General features: G+C 31.9%; 2 protein-coding genes across 8 annotated transcripts in view; one reads left to right on the top strand and one right to left on the bottom strand.

The window, feature by feature from the left end:
- LOC118188531 (dimethylglycine dehydrogenase, mitochondrial-like) overlaps positions 1-17027 on the top strand; it is a 147954-nt gene that overhangs the window by 112929 nt on the left and 17998 nt on the right. For all 6 annotated transcript variants that reach the window (XM_085811052.1, XM_085811047.1, XM_085811051.1 and 3 more), the window contains exons 15-16: positions 9206-9363; positions 10599-10793. In XM_085811052.1, the coding sequence (XP_085667178.1) occupies positions 9206-9363; positions 10599-10793 (353 nt within the window). The remainder of the gene's footprint in view (positions 1-9205; positions 9364-10598; positions 10794-17027) is intronic.
- The window catches only part of LOC118196501 (THAP domain-containing protein 2-like), a 176379-nt gene that overhangs the window by 87822 nt on the left and 71530 nt on the right, over positions 1-17027 (bottom strand). The window lies entirely within an intron of this gene.

Consider the following 17027-nt stretch of genomic DNA (forward strand, 5'->3'; position numbering starts at 1 on the left):
AGCGCTTTGTATCTCGAAGAGGAAAACCAATAGAAGTGCATAGCAATTGTGGCACAAATTTTATTGCTGCAGATAAGGAATTGAAAAGAGTAATAAATTCCTTGAATGAAAATGAACTGGTTAATAAATATTGCTCTACTGAAGGTATTAAGTGGACATTTAATCCTCCCGCAGCGCCACATTTTGGAGGATTATGGGAAGCTGCAGTCAAATCTACAAAGTTACATCTCAAGCGAACCATAGGTGAACAACTTCTAACGCATGAAGAATTTACGACATTGCTAGCTCAAATTGAAGCTTGTTTAAATTCGCGACCTTTGTGTCCACTGTCTGAAGATCCATCAGAATTTTCTGCACTTACGCCAGGCCATTTTTTAATTGGTACCCCGCTAACTGCCTTACCAGAAGAAAGTTTACACGATCAAAACATTCCTATATTGCAATGTTGGAAGCTTGTTGAGAAAATGTTTCAAAGCTTTTGGAAAGGAAGGTCCAATGAATACATTTCTAATTTGCAACGACGTTCAAAATGGTTGAAAGTGCAACCTAATTTAATGTTAATGATTTAGTTATCATAAAGCAAAGCAATTTACCCCCCCCCCCTACGATGGAAATTAGGAAGAGGGCTGGAAGTTTTTCCTAGCTCAGATAATATTGTGCGTATCGTGAAGATCAAAACTGCTAATGGAGTTTTCAAAAGGCCAATTCACAAACTTAGTGTTTTGCCTATCAATGATTAAGTTTTTTTTTTTTTCCTAAAGCATTATAACATTGTACTTTACTTTAACTATAATTAAGTTCCTGAATTGTATCAAGGCTTCTGTGCATCTGTTTTGAGAACAATTTCGTTTCATTGCATAATTTCATATTATGTTTTCTTGTGAATATTTTAATGATACATTTTTGCATAATTTAATATTGTTATGATAATTTCATTTTGTAAAAGCTATTTAGTTTGAAACGATGTTTCAACGCCGGGCGGAATGTTTCGGCCACCAGAGCTCTCTGCCTGTCTGTGAGATATTATTTCGCAATGCGCAGATTGTATGCGCAGCTCGCATTTTGTTCTTGCATTCTTAAAACCGCTAATTGTAACTCTGTCGTTTTACTTTGTGCTGTGTTGTGTTCGAAAGTTCAAACTCCCGAATAAAGGTTAATTTACAGTCCACTCGCATTGATGTATTCTTAGGTTTATTAATTTAAAGTTAAGATACCGCTTCGCTACATTCATTACGGAACAACAAACAATACAAGAAACTTTAGACGAATTATGGATAACTATAAATAAAATTACAGAAACTTTCCAGTGACTCTGTTATCGAAACAAGTAGTGTAGCAAAAGTAAATTCGTCTGACGTTCGAATAACAAAATTAGAAATTTCTACCTTTACAGGGGAAAATATAGAAGAGTGGATTAGTTTCTATGATCTTTTTAAGGCTAGTGTAGATAGCAATCCGAATATTTCTAAATGTCAGAAGTTTCAATATTTAAAGGCTTCTTGTAAAAAAAAGGCTCTGTCTATTATTGAGTCAATTCCTATTTCTGATGCTAATTATGATATAGCGTTGCAACTTTTACAGGAACGTTATTCTAATAAAAGAGAATTAACTAATGCATTAATCCGTAAAATGTTTAATTTGCCAAATGTTTCTGATTCAGCTTAAGCTATTTTACATTGTGTTGATGTAGTGAATGAATGTGTACGCTCTTTGAGATCTCTTAAGCTAGAAGTTTCTGATCTTTCTGATGTTCTTTTTGTTTATCTGATAACTGAGAAATTAGATAAAAACATAAAATTTTGGTGGGAAAGAACTTTGAAAAAATATGAATTAGGTACTTTAGATAATTTACTCGAGTTTCTAAAAGACCACGCTAGAACCCTTCAGAATAGTAGAAACCAATCTAAAGATTTTAGGTAATTTTCTAATTCCAAAGTAACTTCTTTAGTGTCGAGTAAAAACAGCTGTATAATGTGCAGTGAAGATCATTCTCTTCACAAATGTGCTAAGTTTTTAAATTTAAGTGTCCAAAAAAGAATCGAATTTGTTAAGAAACACAAACTTTGTTTTAATTGTTTATCTTCTCAGCCTCATTTAGTGAAAAACTGTCGTAGTTTAATAAATGTATGACGTGTAAGTTACCTCATCATACTGTTCTTCATTTTGATCGAAATATCAAACCTAGTGAAAATGTCCAAAACAAACGTCCTCACTCTCCCCCAGAGCAGAAGTGTTCTTACCAAAGAATGAAGTCGTTACGAATGCCACAACATGTACAGGACAATTTAGTTATTCTAAAGGTGAAGCAAAACGTGTATTACTGTGTACTGCTCTCATTAAAGTTAGTGATTCCAATGGTAAAGCCATCCCTTGCAGGGCTTTACTAGACTGTGGCAGAGAAGCCAGCTTTATAAGTGAAGAGTGTGTCAGAAAACTAAGGTAGATTTAACAAAAAAAATTGAAGTGTCGTGCCTTGGTTCGTTCAACACTGTAACAAGTGGAGAAGTGGAATTAATCTTTACCCCGCACTTTGAATCAAATTCCAAATTTCGAACATATGTATTCGTGATTCCAAGGATAACTTCAGATGTGCCTAACGTGTCGCTTCCTTCTAAAATTGCGAATCATTTTGACGATCTAGTCTTAGCTGATCCTAAGTTCTATGAAAGAAAACCTATAGATATTTTGTTAGGTGTAAATGTATTTTTTACTATGCTTAAGGGAGACATCATAAAGTGAGGAGAATCATTACCCTTTGCAATTTGTTCTCAATTGGGTTGGATCATTTCCGGGAACACTATTACTGATTATTCGAATCTAACTAGCACTTTTACAGTGAATAATATTCAATTGAATACAAACGAATTAGTTGAAAGATTTTGGTCTTTAGACTCCATTTCTGAAGTCAAACGTATTTCAAGTGAAGATAAAAAATGTGAAGAGTTCTTTAAAACAACACACTTCCGTGATCAAAATGGTCGTTATGTAGTGAAACTTCCATTTAAAGATAACCCTTCAAGGTTGGGTAATTCTAAAGATCTTGCTTTACAAAGATTTAAATCTTTAGAGAGAAATCTCTTAAGATCTCCTGATACATATGATATGTATAAACATTTCATGAAGGAATACTTGGATCTCGGGCACATGGAAACAGTCCGTAGTTCAGAGTCCCCAAGTCAGGCATACTACATGCCACATCATGCAGTAATTAAGGAATCTAGCTCTACGAGTAAAATACGTGTGGTATTTAATGCTACTAGTAAGTCTTCTTCAGGACTATCTCTTAACGACATATTGATGACAGGTCCCAGAATACAACAAGAGCTGTTTCCAGTCTTGGTCAAATTCAGATGTTACCCAGTAGTTGTCACAGCTGATATCATGAAAATGTTTAGACAAATTCTAGTTAATGAAGAGGATAGAAACTTGCAAAGGATATTTTGGCGGGACAGTCCAAGTGATCCTATTCAAGAATTTCGACTTAATACTGTCACATACGGCACTGCCTCGGCTCCATATTTGGCTACTCGTGCTTTATACCAACTTGCCTACAATGAGCAGAATAACTATCCTTTAGCTTCGAAGGCTGTATTTCAAAACATTTTTGTACATGATTGTTTGGTAGGTGCTTAAAACACTAAAGAGTGCAAAAATCTAGTAAATCAATTCTTGCAAATGTTAGAAAGTGGAGGATTTCTTCTGCGTAAATGGTCATTTAATGACTTGTCAGTGTTAGAGAATATACCCCAGGAGTTGAGAAATGATTCTGAGGCTATGTAAATTCAAGCCGATAGCTCAATCAAAGTTTTAGGAATTAATTGGAACTCCCGTGAAGACTACTTTAACTTTTCCGTATCCATTTCTGTTGAAAAGTTTAAATACTCTAAAAGAGATATCCGTTCTGATTTAGCGAAAATATTTGACCCATTGGGTTGGCTTGCTCCTTGTATTATTTATGTCAAAATTTTGATACAAGACATGTGGAAACTCCATTTATCGTGGGATGAACCTGTTAGTGATGGATTGCTAACAAATGGAAGATTTTCCGAAATGATTTACATCTTATTCAACAATTAAAAATACCGAGATTTGTTTTGATTCCTGACGTGAACTCTATTGATATCTGTGCTTTTTGTGATGCCTCCGAGAAAGGCTATTGTGCAGCAATTTATTTGCGTTCAGTGTCACGTAATTTGGACATCAAAGTAACACTCTTAACGTCAAAAACAAGAGTTGCCCCTCTGAAAGTGCAATCATTACCTCGATTAGAGTTATGCGCCGCAGTTTTGTTAGTGAATTTGTTTAAATCAGTGTTAGAACATTTAGAGTTTCCTATACGTAAAGTTTTGGCCTGGACAGATTCAACTGTTGTACCGTCCTGGATTTCTGCAGAACCATATCGTTGGGTTCCCTTTGTTGCAAACCGCGTTGCTAAAATACAGAACACAATTCCTAATGTAAGGTGAAACAATATCAATGGAAAACGGAACCCAGCTGATTCAGGTACAAGAGGAATGTTTCCAGCAGAATTTCTGAAGTGTGAGCGATGGTTCATTGGACCTACTCGGTTATATTCACAACATTTCGAACCATGTCCTGACAGTGAACATCTTGCTGATATAGATTATGAAGGAGTTCGTAGAGAAGAAAGAAAAACTTGCATTTCAGTATCTTATGACATTTTTAAACGGTATTCATCTTGGACAAAATTACATCGTATAGTTGCATTATGCCTAAGATTTATTTACAACTGTCGAAACTTCTCCGAAAATCGTTTGAGAGGTTTTCTGACAACCGATGAGCTTCGATTAGCTACAAAAACAGTGATAAAAAATGTCCAAGAATCATATTTTCCTCAAGAGCTTTCTTATTTAAAAACATCGAGAGAATTAAAAGGTGTTAGCAGCCGAGTAATACAATTAACTCCCTTCCTTGATGAAGAAGGCGTCATTCGAGTAGGTGGTCGCTTAAAAAACTAGACTGTGGCAGAGAAGCCAGCTTTATAAGTGAAGAGTGTGTCAGAAAACTAAAGTTAGGCAGATTTAACAAAAAAATTGAAGTGTCGTGCCTTGGTTCGTTCAACACTGTAACAAGTGGAGAAGTAGAATTAATCTTTACCCCGCACTTTGAGTCAAATTCGAAATTTCGAACATATGCATTCGTGATTCCAAGGATAACTTCAGATGTGCCTAACGTGTCGCTTCCTTCTAAAATTGCGAATCATTTTTACGATCTAATCTTAGCTGATCCTAAGTTCTATGAAAGAAAACCTATAGATATTTTGTTAGGTGTAAATGTATTTTTTACTATGCTTAAGGGACATCCTATTTTGCTTCTAAAGGAAGGACATGTCACTAATCTCATCGCAACTCATTACCATGTCAATTATTTGCATGCTAGTCAAGAGTTATTAATAAGCACTTTACGAATGCAGTTTTGGATTCTTGCGGTGAGAAAGATTATTCACAGATATATTCCTTGTAGTAAAAGTCCAGGCAAGACTGTGACCCAGACAATGGGTGATTTACCCTCGCCCAGAGTTCAACCATCAAGAACTTTTGCAGTCATCGGTGTTGATTATGCTGGTCCATATTCTATTAAGTCCCAAGTTGGAAGAAGAACAAAAACTTTCAAGTGTTACGTATCCATTTTTGTGTGTTTCTCAACAAAAGCTGTACACTTGGAGTTAGTCAATGATCTATCAACTTCAACGTTTTTAGCAGATCTAAAAAGATTTAGCGCCCGACTAGGCAAACCATCTAAAATTTCGAGTGACTGTGCTACTGACTTCAAAGGTGCTAGTAAGGAACTGAATGAGATTTATAAAAATGCAGCTCGCATTGAGAAAAGCAGTGAATTATGTGACTACATTACCTCAGAAGGTATAACTTGGTTATTTAATCCTTCGACATCTCCTCACTACGGTGGCTTGTGGGAATCTAATGTGAAATCCATGAAATTTCATCTTAAACGAATATTAGGATCCACACTTCTAACTTACAAGGAATTTTTAAGAATGCTTACACAAGTGGAAGCGTGTATAAATTCCCGTCCTCTTTGTGCGATGTCTAGTGATCCAAACGACTTTAGTGCATTGACTCCAGGTCATTTACTGATTGGAGCCCCTTTGCTTGCCATTCCGGAATCTGACTTGAGTGATGTGAAATCTTCACGACTTAAACGTTGGTCTCTAGTTCAACAGACTGTGCAACATTTTTGGAAACGATGGTGTGCAGAATATTTAACAACACTTCAACAACATGCTAAGTGGTTTCGTGCGTCTCCAAATCTAAAATGCGGGGATTTAGTTCTGATCAAAAACGAACAACTGCCACCAAACCAATGGAAAATTGGAAGAATTGCCTTAATTCATCCAGGTAGTGATAAAAAAGTTCGAGTGGCTACAATCCATACAGCCGCTGGTGATTTCAAACGAGCTGTTACTAAATTGTGTCTTGTCCTCAATCATGAAATATGAACTATGAACTATTGACTTTTTTCATATTATTGAACTCTAATTTTAGTCATATTTTCAATTAATTTTTTTGTTAATGTTATTATGTATGCTTTAACTATTTGTCTTTTTTGAACCCTTAGAAGGCTTCAAGGCCGGGGGCTATGCTTAGTATTTTTTGTTACCAAACGAATTACTAGTGTGTCTTTACAACAATAGATGGCGTTGCTACCTGATGATTCAATTCTGGTTGCTATGGTAACGAACTTTCAACTTATGAGATTTGTATTCTATTTTTATTTTTTATTTATTTATTTATTTATTTTAATTGCTACAGTGCTAAGAGTGAAGTGTGTTGTGTCGTCATCTAGACGGCATTCCTTCTATTTGAAAGTGTTATGTAAAATAAATAAGTGATATTACAGTCCGCTTACCTTTGTTTTTGTGAACTTATTCTTAACAGAGATTTTGGCAGCGATGCTGACCGTTATGCTATTCTTCGCCTACCTCTCAGAATTACTTTATACAGCGTTAGCATTTCACCATCCATGTTAGATTAAATCGCGTCAACCTTGATAGACTTTTGATTGTGTATCTCCAGAGTTATTGTAATTCACCTTTTACGTCATCTGGAATCCCGCAAGCTCCGGAAATTTATTTTATGAGCACAAGTCGTGCATTTGTCGAGTTCAAAATTATAAATAAAGAGGCTCGTAAACCCGCCTACGTTTGCAGTTGTTTATATAGATGAGGAGATCAGTCATTTGATAGTTTTAGTATGTACCAGGTTAAGTTAAATAAGTGACTAGAACCCTATAAATAGATAACAATAATGAAATTCACAAGCGGAATTATAAAATAAATCAGATAAAATCTCAACATATAAGATATATTAAGTTATAAAACAATTTCAGAAAAAGAATCAAGAATGCAGCCTTAAAATAAAATAAAATAAAAAAAAAATTAAAAAAAAACAGTAAAAGGGAATTTCCTTTTGAAAAATACTTATACAAGTCATAAATGTAAAACACTGACTGAATGAACTTGAAATTTTCATAAGAACTTGAAATTTTTGTATATGGGACTGCTATAACGTATAGTTGTGCACCTCTCTTTCTGGTTGCAGTCGGCCGCACCAAACGTGTGTGTGTATATATAATTTTTAATTAGAAAAGGGTTTTTCATATATCATCTCCAAGGAACAGAAATTTAACTAAAGCGATGAATTATTGGAATAAATTTTAGTCAGTATTTTAAGTACAAGTTCTTTAGATTTCTATTGTAGAAAAACCTTTTGTAATAATAAATTACTGATTCATCACTTGCCAGCTTTAGCGCAAGTCTTCGGCCTTTTAAATTATTAATAATTACTATACATATATATATGTATAGTAATTATATATATATATATAGTAATTATATATATATATATAGAGAGAGAGAGAATATTGATTATATATTATCTCCTAAGATTTATTTTAGTAGAATTATCTTAAAAGCGTGAATCCAAACTTAGTAAGTTCAAATTCGAAAAATGTTTTAAAGTAACTTGAATGTTAATATAATATATAATAATATAATATAATCAATATTATTTAATAAATAATTTATTATTAACTTACTTTGCAGCAATTGCGCAAGTAGTAGAATAACTCGATTTCCCACTAAGTGAATTTAAGATCATACAATATTATATATATATATATATAAGTTTGGTGCCGCAGATTGCAACTAGAAAGGGATGTATACATCCACTCTGTTACCCGGCTCGGTAAGCTTAGTATTTTTATTCTTATATGTTGGTAAATTGTGCATATTTTGCTTTAAAAGTGATTGAATTATGTTATTCTTATTGTCCGGTTAAGGTTTTTAATCCCTTTAGTTAATCTGCATGCAATAGTTACAGATTTATCAACAATTTAAAAGCTGTTTAAGTCTACAGTAGCCGCCATTTGTTTACATTTGAAACTCTTTAGTAGAATAGTGAATAAAATCAGTTTCTGCACCTTCAGTGTCTTTCTGCCGGGGGAGTGGGGCCAAAAGTAATTTCAGTTTTGCGAACCAAAAAATCTGCTTTCTTGCCTGCTGGCCGAATTGCTTGTTTTTGCGTAGAAACTCTGAATTTTAATTGTAAAAGTTGTTGTTTTTTAATTGTGGTATTTCTTTTTTACAATTTTTAATGAAGTTGTTTTGAGTTTTTCTGTATTTTTGCCTCGCCGCGAAGTGAGAACTGAATTAATTGAATGAGAAATATATCTATAATGAAATTCAAGGGAATGAGTTTCAATGAAATGCAGCAAAAATTGTGCATAATTTAGTAAGTTGTACAAGGATGTCATGTAGTGTCCACATCAGATTTTTATTTTAAAGTAATAAAGATAAAAGAACATTTGAACCCTTTCTTTCCGAAATATTTTTCAAAGGCTAAAGAAAAAAAAACTCATAGAAAATTAAACATTCAATTTTCCTTGTGGAGACAGATTAAAAAAAAATAACAGAGGCCATGATAAAAATGTAGTTACTGTTCGTTTATTCTTTGAAGACTTTGTTGATATTATTTTATTTTTCTTTATAATTTTTATATTCCTGATCAATTTGCCGACAACAGGCTTCAACGCACTAAAAAACGTTTTTTTTTTTTTTTTTTTTTTTTTTTTTTTAAATTTAAAAAAGAAATTTTCATATTGTATTATATCTTTTTCTCTGTGTACATAATCAAAAATTTAAAAATGCGTTTAAAATTTTTTTCAGGTGAATTAGGATGGGAACTGTATCATCCTTCCTCTCATACACTTACCTTATACGATGCATTACTTGATGCAGGAGAAGAATTTGGTATAGGAGATTTTGGTACTTATGCTCTAAATTCTCTGAGAATTGAAAAAGGATTTCGAATGTGGGGCGCAGAGGTTAGATTTATATGACCATTTTTAATAATAAATTTCATGCTTTGTTGTTTAATGCAAAAATATTAAACCTTTTAAAACATCATAAAATAATAACATTTAATTCCAGTTCAAATTTTACTTGCAAATCATGTATTTTTTTTTAAGATCAAGCAAATTTAATTGCTATTTGCAAAACGTTTTAGTTTAAATTAATTAGGTATAATTATTATGTGTTTTAATTACTTGATAGAAGAGCAAATGTTTTAGATATGTTTATTTATCATTAGTATTATTTATTTGAGAAATTCGTAAATACATACATATGAAAAATAGGCATTATCGCTCGGTCTGGGGTTCCAATGGGCTGGCTGCATGGGTGTTTTCGTGGTTTTTTGTTACAATTCCCATTGAAACATGTATAACAGCGAGTTTTTCTTCGAAAATCTTCCATGAAGACATCCTCTGCTTAGGTAGATAGCCCACCTGTGCTTCGCCATAGTTAAATAAAACAAACCAAATAATCCTTTCTTTAAAATGGGCTCACCAGCGGCGAAGCGGTAAAGTCGCTGAACACTGGTATTTCGGCCGGAGGTTCGAATCCCGCGAAAAAGCTGGCCCGCATTCCCCATGTGTAACGTGTATATGAGCCAGTTTCCTTTAGAAAGTCATCCATGAAGGCATCCCTCCCTTAGGCAAATAGTCCTCGAGGCTTTGCAATAATCATATAACCAAACCTTTCTCTAATGAATGAAAAAAAGAAAACGTTTCAGTTTTAATGTGTGAAATATCTCCTCAGTAAAGTATCCAAAGAGAGTCAACACATACGTTTTTTTCAACTTTAAAAGAAATAACTATAATTTTATTTATTTATTTTTATTTTTTAGGTTGGATTTTATTATTGTGTTTAATTTTTTGAATGCTAAAACGAGGACCTGATGTACAAAATTAGAGGCCCGTAGACAGATTTATTTCGGAGCAGAAAACATGAAAAATTAACAATGCCCTCCTCGGAATTCGAGCTCAAAACCTCCTGAGCCTAATGAGATTCCAATTACACCACGAAGGAACGCGTAAATGAAGAAGAATATTTCTTACAATACTTTATTGTTAATTATTAAACTTCCTCCACATAGTTGTTTAATTTATAGTAACTGATTTGCATAAATAAATCAGTATTTACAATTATGTGACCATAGAGTGATTAATGAGAATTATATTAATGTAAATAAAATAAAATTGTTTTTATGCATTTGTAGATGAATATTGATTCAAATCCTTATGAAGCGGGCCTAGATTATTTCATCGCTATAAATAAAGAAGCTGATTTCATTGGCAAATCTTCTTTGCGTCAAATACTAAGGAATGGATTAAATCGCAAACTGGCCTATCTGAAGGTAGATTCATCCAATGTCGATCCTGAAGGGAATGAATCTGTTTGGTGCAGTGATAGAGTAAGTTAGTTTACCTCTGCTAAATAGCTTAATCTGTTTTCTTTCAATTTTTTATAAAAAATAATATATAAATAAAATAAACGCATTTTATTCTAGAATGGAAAGATTAATCTCATTTATAATTCAAAGATTTATGGAGGGTGTTATGTTGCAATTTTACTAAGTACTAAATACTTTTTTCTGGGGGTGGATGGAAATATAATAACAGCAGGCGAGAGTTTTTGATGACAGAATCTTAAATTGAGTTTTAGATTTAGGTAAAGGGGGGGAAAGAACTAATAAAAACAACCAGAAAATGATTTACTCTAGTTAATGCTTTTTTATCACTTCTATGGTCATTATCGCATTGTACTCCGGAGGAAATATTAGACTATCATTTACATTTAAAAAAAATTGCATTCGGGCAAAGTTTAAATTCATAATTTATCTGAATTTTTCAAACTTTTACTGTATAAGTAAAGTAATTCTATTGTTAAAAAATTTGGAATATTTTCCGATACGTTTTGTTTTAAATGTTACTGACACATTTGCATATTTAGAATGAATTATCTGCATAATACTTAACGCTTTAAATAAAGATGCTTACTTCTCAAATATTCAATGTGATGATTCTTTTCCTGTACTTAAAATCTGAGCGTTAATTTTCAAGAAAAAGGATATTTCTTACAATTGGCTACGGAATCTTGCTCGATGACTTTTCCACTATTTTTCGTAGTTCCTGTAGTTTTTAGTTCTCTATTTAGAAAGTGCTTTTTAAATCATTAGACAAGCATTACTCCTTTACTAAAGCATTAGGGTACGTTGAAGAAATAGTAAAAAATAATAAAAAACACTACCGAAAGAGGAAAATCAAAACTCCTGCGGGCTGAAAAATTAGAAGTCCAGTACTATTTGTTACCTATTGAACAATAGATTTAATACCTCTTTACTCTTCTGACACTTTTTCTTTCAGAAAATGCAGCTGTAGATTATTATTGTTATTGTTATTATTAGAAAGAGGAGAAATATCATTGTGGAATCGTAGTAGAATTATATTCCTTGAAAGTTAACAGTAGTGAAATTAATGTTCCTTAAAAGTTCTGTAGATAGAGACACGGAATTTCCTCTTTAGACATAAGAGTTTATCACTTAATAATGCAAAAATCTGATTTTAGCATATCACGTAGCTATTCATTTTAACATTTTTCTACTTTGAGAAACTACGAATCATTCATAGATCCTTCACTGAAACTTTTTAAAACTTCTCAAAATACGTTTATAGACTTTTACCTCTCCATTTTTAAATCGACTTTTATATATTACAATCACTTAAAAAATTTCATTCTTCACCGATAATCATAATATAGATAAGATGATTATAAAATAATTTTCTCTGTATATGCCAGAATAGTGTATACAGAGAATAGAATAGAAAGAGGGAGGGTTCGCAGTTTCCTCCACTATCGGGGAATGAAATCCCTACCTAACAAGCGACGACTATGTTTGTTCTGTCAATACATTGCATTCGGCAGTGAAACGTACGTGTTTCTAAGCTGTTCCGTGCATGTATTGTCCAGTAAAAATATGTTAAATTTTTGTTTTAAAGTAATAAAGATGCTATCCATAATTTACTATGTACAGAAAATTATTAAGAAATAGTTCAAAATTCAGATGCATGCGTATAATTAAAAGCCTTTAAAAATGATGTTTCTGCACATTTCAATAATTTGTTTAGGTTTTATTAGCAACCTGTTGGGTGTACTTTCCAATTTTTCCTTTAAGAAGTGATATTTCTGATTTATTCACAATATTATCATAATTTATTAAAGAATCATTTCATATACAAAGTTTAAGAGATAGAAAAGAAAGTTATTTTATTTTAGTATGCTTAAATACTTCAGCTTTAAGTTGTAAAACACTAAAACAGAAACTCACATATTTAGCAGATAATTATCTAAAAAAATAGTTATTTTTTTAAATGAAAGTTTTAAATAGATCCTTTTCAGAACCAACAATCTTATAACAACAAGAAAATAAATATTAATAAAATAAAACAGATTTATGTGAATTTAATGAGTTCAGTTTATGCGTGTTTCATATTTATGAATCTCGAAGAAATTGCCTTGAATTAAGCTGAATTACAGAAATATACCTATATAAATTTTTGGATATGTCTTTCCACATGTTCAAATGTGTAAATATTTTACCTTATTTTATTGCTGTACTGCCGAGAAATTTGTAAGTTTATGCAAAAATTTTTTAACAACAGAACAGTTTATCTTGATCAAATGCACAAATTATATTCATAACAGTTCACAAAACTTAAAAATGAATAATAATTAACACATAAAGAAAAGCATTACTTTATTTAATACCTTTACAATTCATAAAAATAGTAACAATTGAATTCTTACTTTTCATAAAAATTATAAATCGAATTACCTAAGATGTTCAAATGATACAGTTTAAATCCTAGCATATATCACTGTATGTTAAGGAATGAAGCATGCGATGGCGATGATGTGTCTTCTAACTGTACTGTTGGTGAATGTTTTTTAGCGTTGGCCAGCCGGTTTTAGAGGTTCCTCTTTCGCTCGTCTGTCGACTAAGGCATTGCACTTTGTACTCGTGCTGCGTGCTTTATTATGTGGGGGTTATGTCGGGCTACTCGGAGGCGATACAAGGGATTTTTCATCATTAGCTTACTAAGACATGTTAAGAGGATTAGACCCATGTGCAAAGGGAGGCCTAGACAATGACAACGTTTCTTTCGGTCTGGGAATGTGAATTTAGCATAAACACGGAACACAGCAAGGCGAGATATCACTTCAGTGTCTTCTTATTTCTTATTATGATCATACATCCATTGGTCAGTTTGTGAAAAATATATCGATTTCACGCGACTAAGATCACAAATTACCTTAGTCTCTCGTACAACGGTCTGCTAATATTCGCGTCCTGTAAAACTAGTAGTTAGGAAAATTCTTTACTTCCCCTATTGAACAGCCGATTGACCATGTGGTATCGAATAATACAAATGAGGGCATTCACAAACAGAAATAGCGCATCTCGCAGTAGCACCTAAAAAGCAATATGAATCATTTAAAATATTTTTTAAGGTGCGCGTTATGCTTCTGCTGTGTTGATTTAGCACTGGTTTCCAAAAGTTAAGCACGCAATGCAAATTAGCAATTTTCGCAAGCGTTGTTGAAATTGAGTAGCTGAAAATCGCTGCGGATGCAGCAAATATCGTATGTTACAGCAATCATGATTGATTGTCTGAATATATGTTAATTAGGCCATCATTCGGAAGGATTTAAGAAAAATCATTTAAAACTTGATACAAGGCATTTTTCAATGACCTAAGATAATTTTTATGATATTTGTGTTTCTATGGCTAAAAGAAGACAAATGGTAGTTAGTGAATACTAGCTTGCAGTCGGACGCATTGAAGCAGGACAATCTTTTTTTTTTTTTTTCGTCGATCATTCAGTAATGTCTCGAATATGAAACCAATTCTGTATAAGTCAAACAGTTGTCTGGGGACAGGCCCTGTTGAACTAGGCTTACCAGCTCTTCTTAAAATAGGTACACTGCTCAAAAAAAAAAAAAAAAAAAAAAAAAAAAAAAAAAAAAAAAAAAATGGGACAGTGCTATATCTCCCGTTCTACTGGGCCGATTGACAAAATTCAAACTACGTTTTTCATGTCTCGAAAGCGCGACTTAGGATATATATTAGATTTATATATAGTACTAATCTAACATAGGTATTTTGACACAAAATCGGCCTTTTTCTGAAATAACATACCAATTTTTTTACATATTTCGATTCTACGACTCAAATTATGCCAGAATACCAAGTTTTGTAAAAATCGTACGAATAGTTTTTAAAATATTAGCTCTCAAAATTTTAGCTCCTCAATGTTAATTGAATTTGGCAAATATTTATTAATATCTCTTTTTCTATTAAACTTTTTTAATTTTTTCTCTCACATTTCGAAATTTTGGTTCATTCCAAATAAAATTTACCCATTTTTTGCTTTTTATTTTTTAAATTTCTATTTTTAAATAATTTCTATAGATTTTTCGAAAAAAATTTTGAATTATAACCTATAAAATTTTTACCATCATCTTAAAGTAGGTGTGTTTTTAAGCATATCTGCAAAAAATTAGACTTTTTTATTCAAAATTTTCTAAGATATACACGAATTTACATAATTTCGCGTTTTGAAATTTGGCACCTTTTTTTTTGAGCGATAATAACGCCAAATGTGGTCTATGGATTTTTGTTACACTAAATTGCCACAGCTATTTTTAACCTTAAACTTCAAGTAAAATTTTACGGAGAATTAATTATATGACATTTTTTCCCTCAATGATGCGTAATAAATATTTATTAATACTATATGAAAGGCTATTTTTTTAAATTATAGATGATATTATTCAAATTTTTAACTATTTTTTTTTTAAATTTCTCTCGTATCTTTTCTTTTTTTAAAAAATTTAAGAGTAAGTTTTCGTAAGAGTAAATTTTTACCTTCGGCGTTTTATCGTCTGCTACTTTACTTCGTTTAAATCGAATTGTCTAAAACTGAAAATTTTCGTTTGATATTTATTTGAATTTTATGACGTTAACTGCATAATTTATTTCTAAACAAACTGTTGCTTTTGAAGTGGCTGAAAGAGCGGCTGATACTATTATCCATATTTTTAAAGCACAATATATTTTTATAGAAACATAATATTTAGAATAATCATTTTTTATAAAAGTCAAATTATGATACTAATTCAGAAGTCAAACAATCAAATTATGATATAAACATACAACTCTCTAGAGACTGAATTAATGGAAGTTCAATGGTTATGTAGAAATGATCTGCAGCTACTTAATGGCTGGATAAGTCAGCAGATTCTGTGGACAAGTAAGAATAATTATATAAACGACACCAACATTCTGGATTCAATAAACAACGAGGATACGATGTTTACTAAATGAATTTAAGAAGTTTTAAAACATAAAAAATCAACTCATTTTTTTCCTAAAATGTATTTTTGTGCGTAGCGTATTTTCATTATATCCTTAAAATTCTAATTTAGAATGTAATTGTCAAGAACTGAATCCTAATCATCAGTAATATAATAAGTAATTATTACGGTTATTAATAAATCCTTCTTATAAAGTAATTGCAAATATTTCAAAAAACTTTCTGTCTGAACATTTTTCTATGCAAATATTTTTAGGGAGCTATTTGATTAAGATGCTTTCATAGAGAATATTTGTAAAGAGAACCTAAAAAACTACGAAAACCAACCATGCAGCCTGGGTTAGACTGAGCAGCAAACAATTAGTATTTAACAATCTTTGCTTTTTCAAATGCTAGGCAACTGATGAGTCTCCAATTAAGTCTCCAATTTAATATTTTATTTGTAAATATTTAAAATATTGTTGTATTCTTTGACACAAAAAGCAGAATTTAAGTTTTGTTAACTCGTTAGTAAACTACCAAGCCGTAGTGCAAATGAATATTCAATTTCTTTGGCAATAATTGTATTCACTTAATATTCTTGGAATATGAGCTAAAGAAGGAACGTTCTCGGAAGATTAAAGAAGTGTTTAAATCCAGTGATATTAGGTTTGTCTTACAAGCTAAGGATCAAAACGATTCTGCAATTGCCCGAGTAGTTGACTTGTAAATGGATGTGAATTAAGCAGATGACTTTTAATCTTACGTTATTCAGCCAGAAAACGTATTCCAAATGTTTTGTATTGCATGACAATGCATCTTTTCATTATTCAATAACCAGTCGGAGAACCGCTTGTGTTCGGAAAATAAGTATGTATATTCAATCGTCCTACATGTTCTTCAAATTTGTCTTCTTGTGATTTTTTTTCTTTCTCAAAAACTAAAGTTGCCTCTCAAAGGAAAGTTTTTTGACATTGAAGAGACAAAATTAATATGACATCTACTTTTAGAGGCATGTCAAAAACAGATCTCTACAAGCCTTTTCTTCCATTACATGTTGTGCAGTCAGACAAAAAGTTACATCAGCGTAAATTCTATAATCTATTTTTATTACACTCTGATTACTTTATTAACATACAGTGAATATATACTAAATCTTTTACTTTAGCTTAAGTAATTCGGAATTTTTGACGGAATTGTTGTCGGAACTAGGATTTAGAAGATAAGTCAAATTAAATATTTCGATAACCCAGTAAATTCAAGTTCGAAATTTCAATATTTTATTTTCGGA

Source organism: Stegodyphus dumicola, chromosome 2, assembly GCF_044657685.1.
Source record: "Stegodyphus dumicola isolate Sdum_Otavi_A_Nest chromosome 2, ASM4465768v1".
NCBI classification, from domain to species: Eukaryota; Metazoa; Arthropoda; class Arachnida; order Araneae; family Eresidae; genus Stegodyphus; species Stegodyphus dumicola.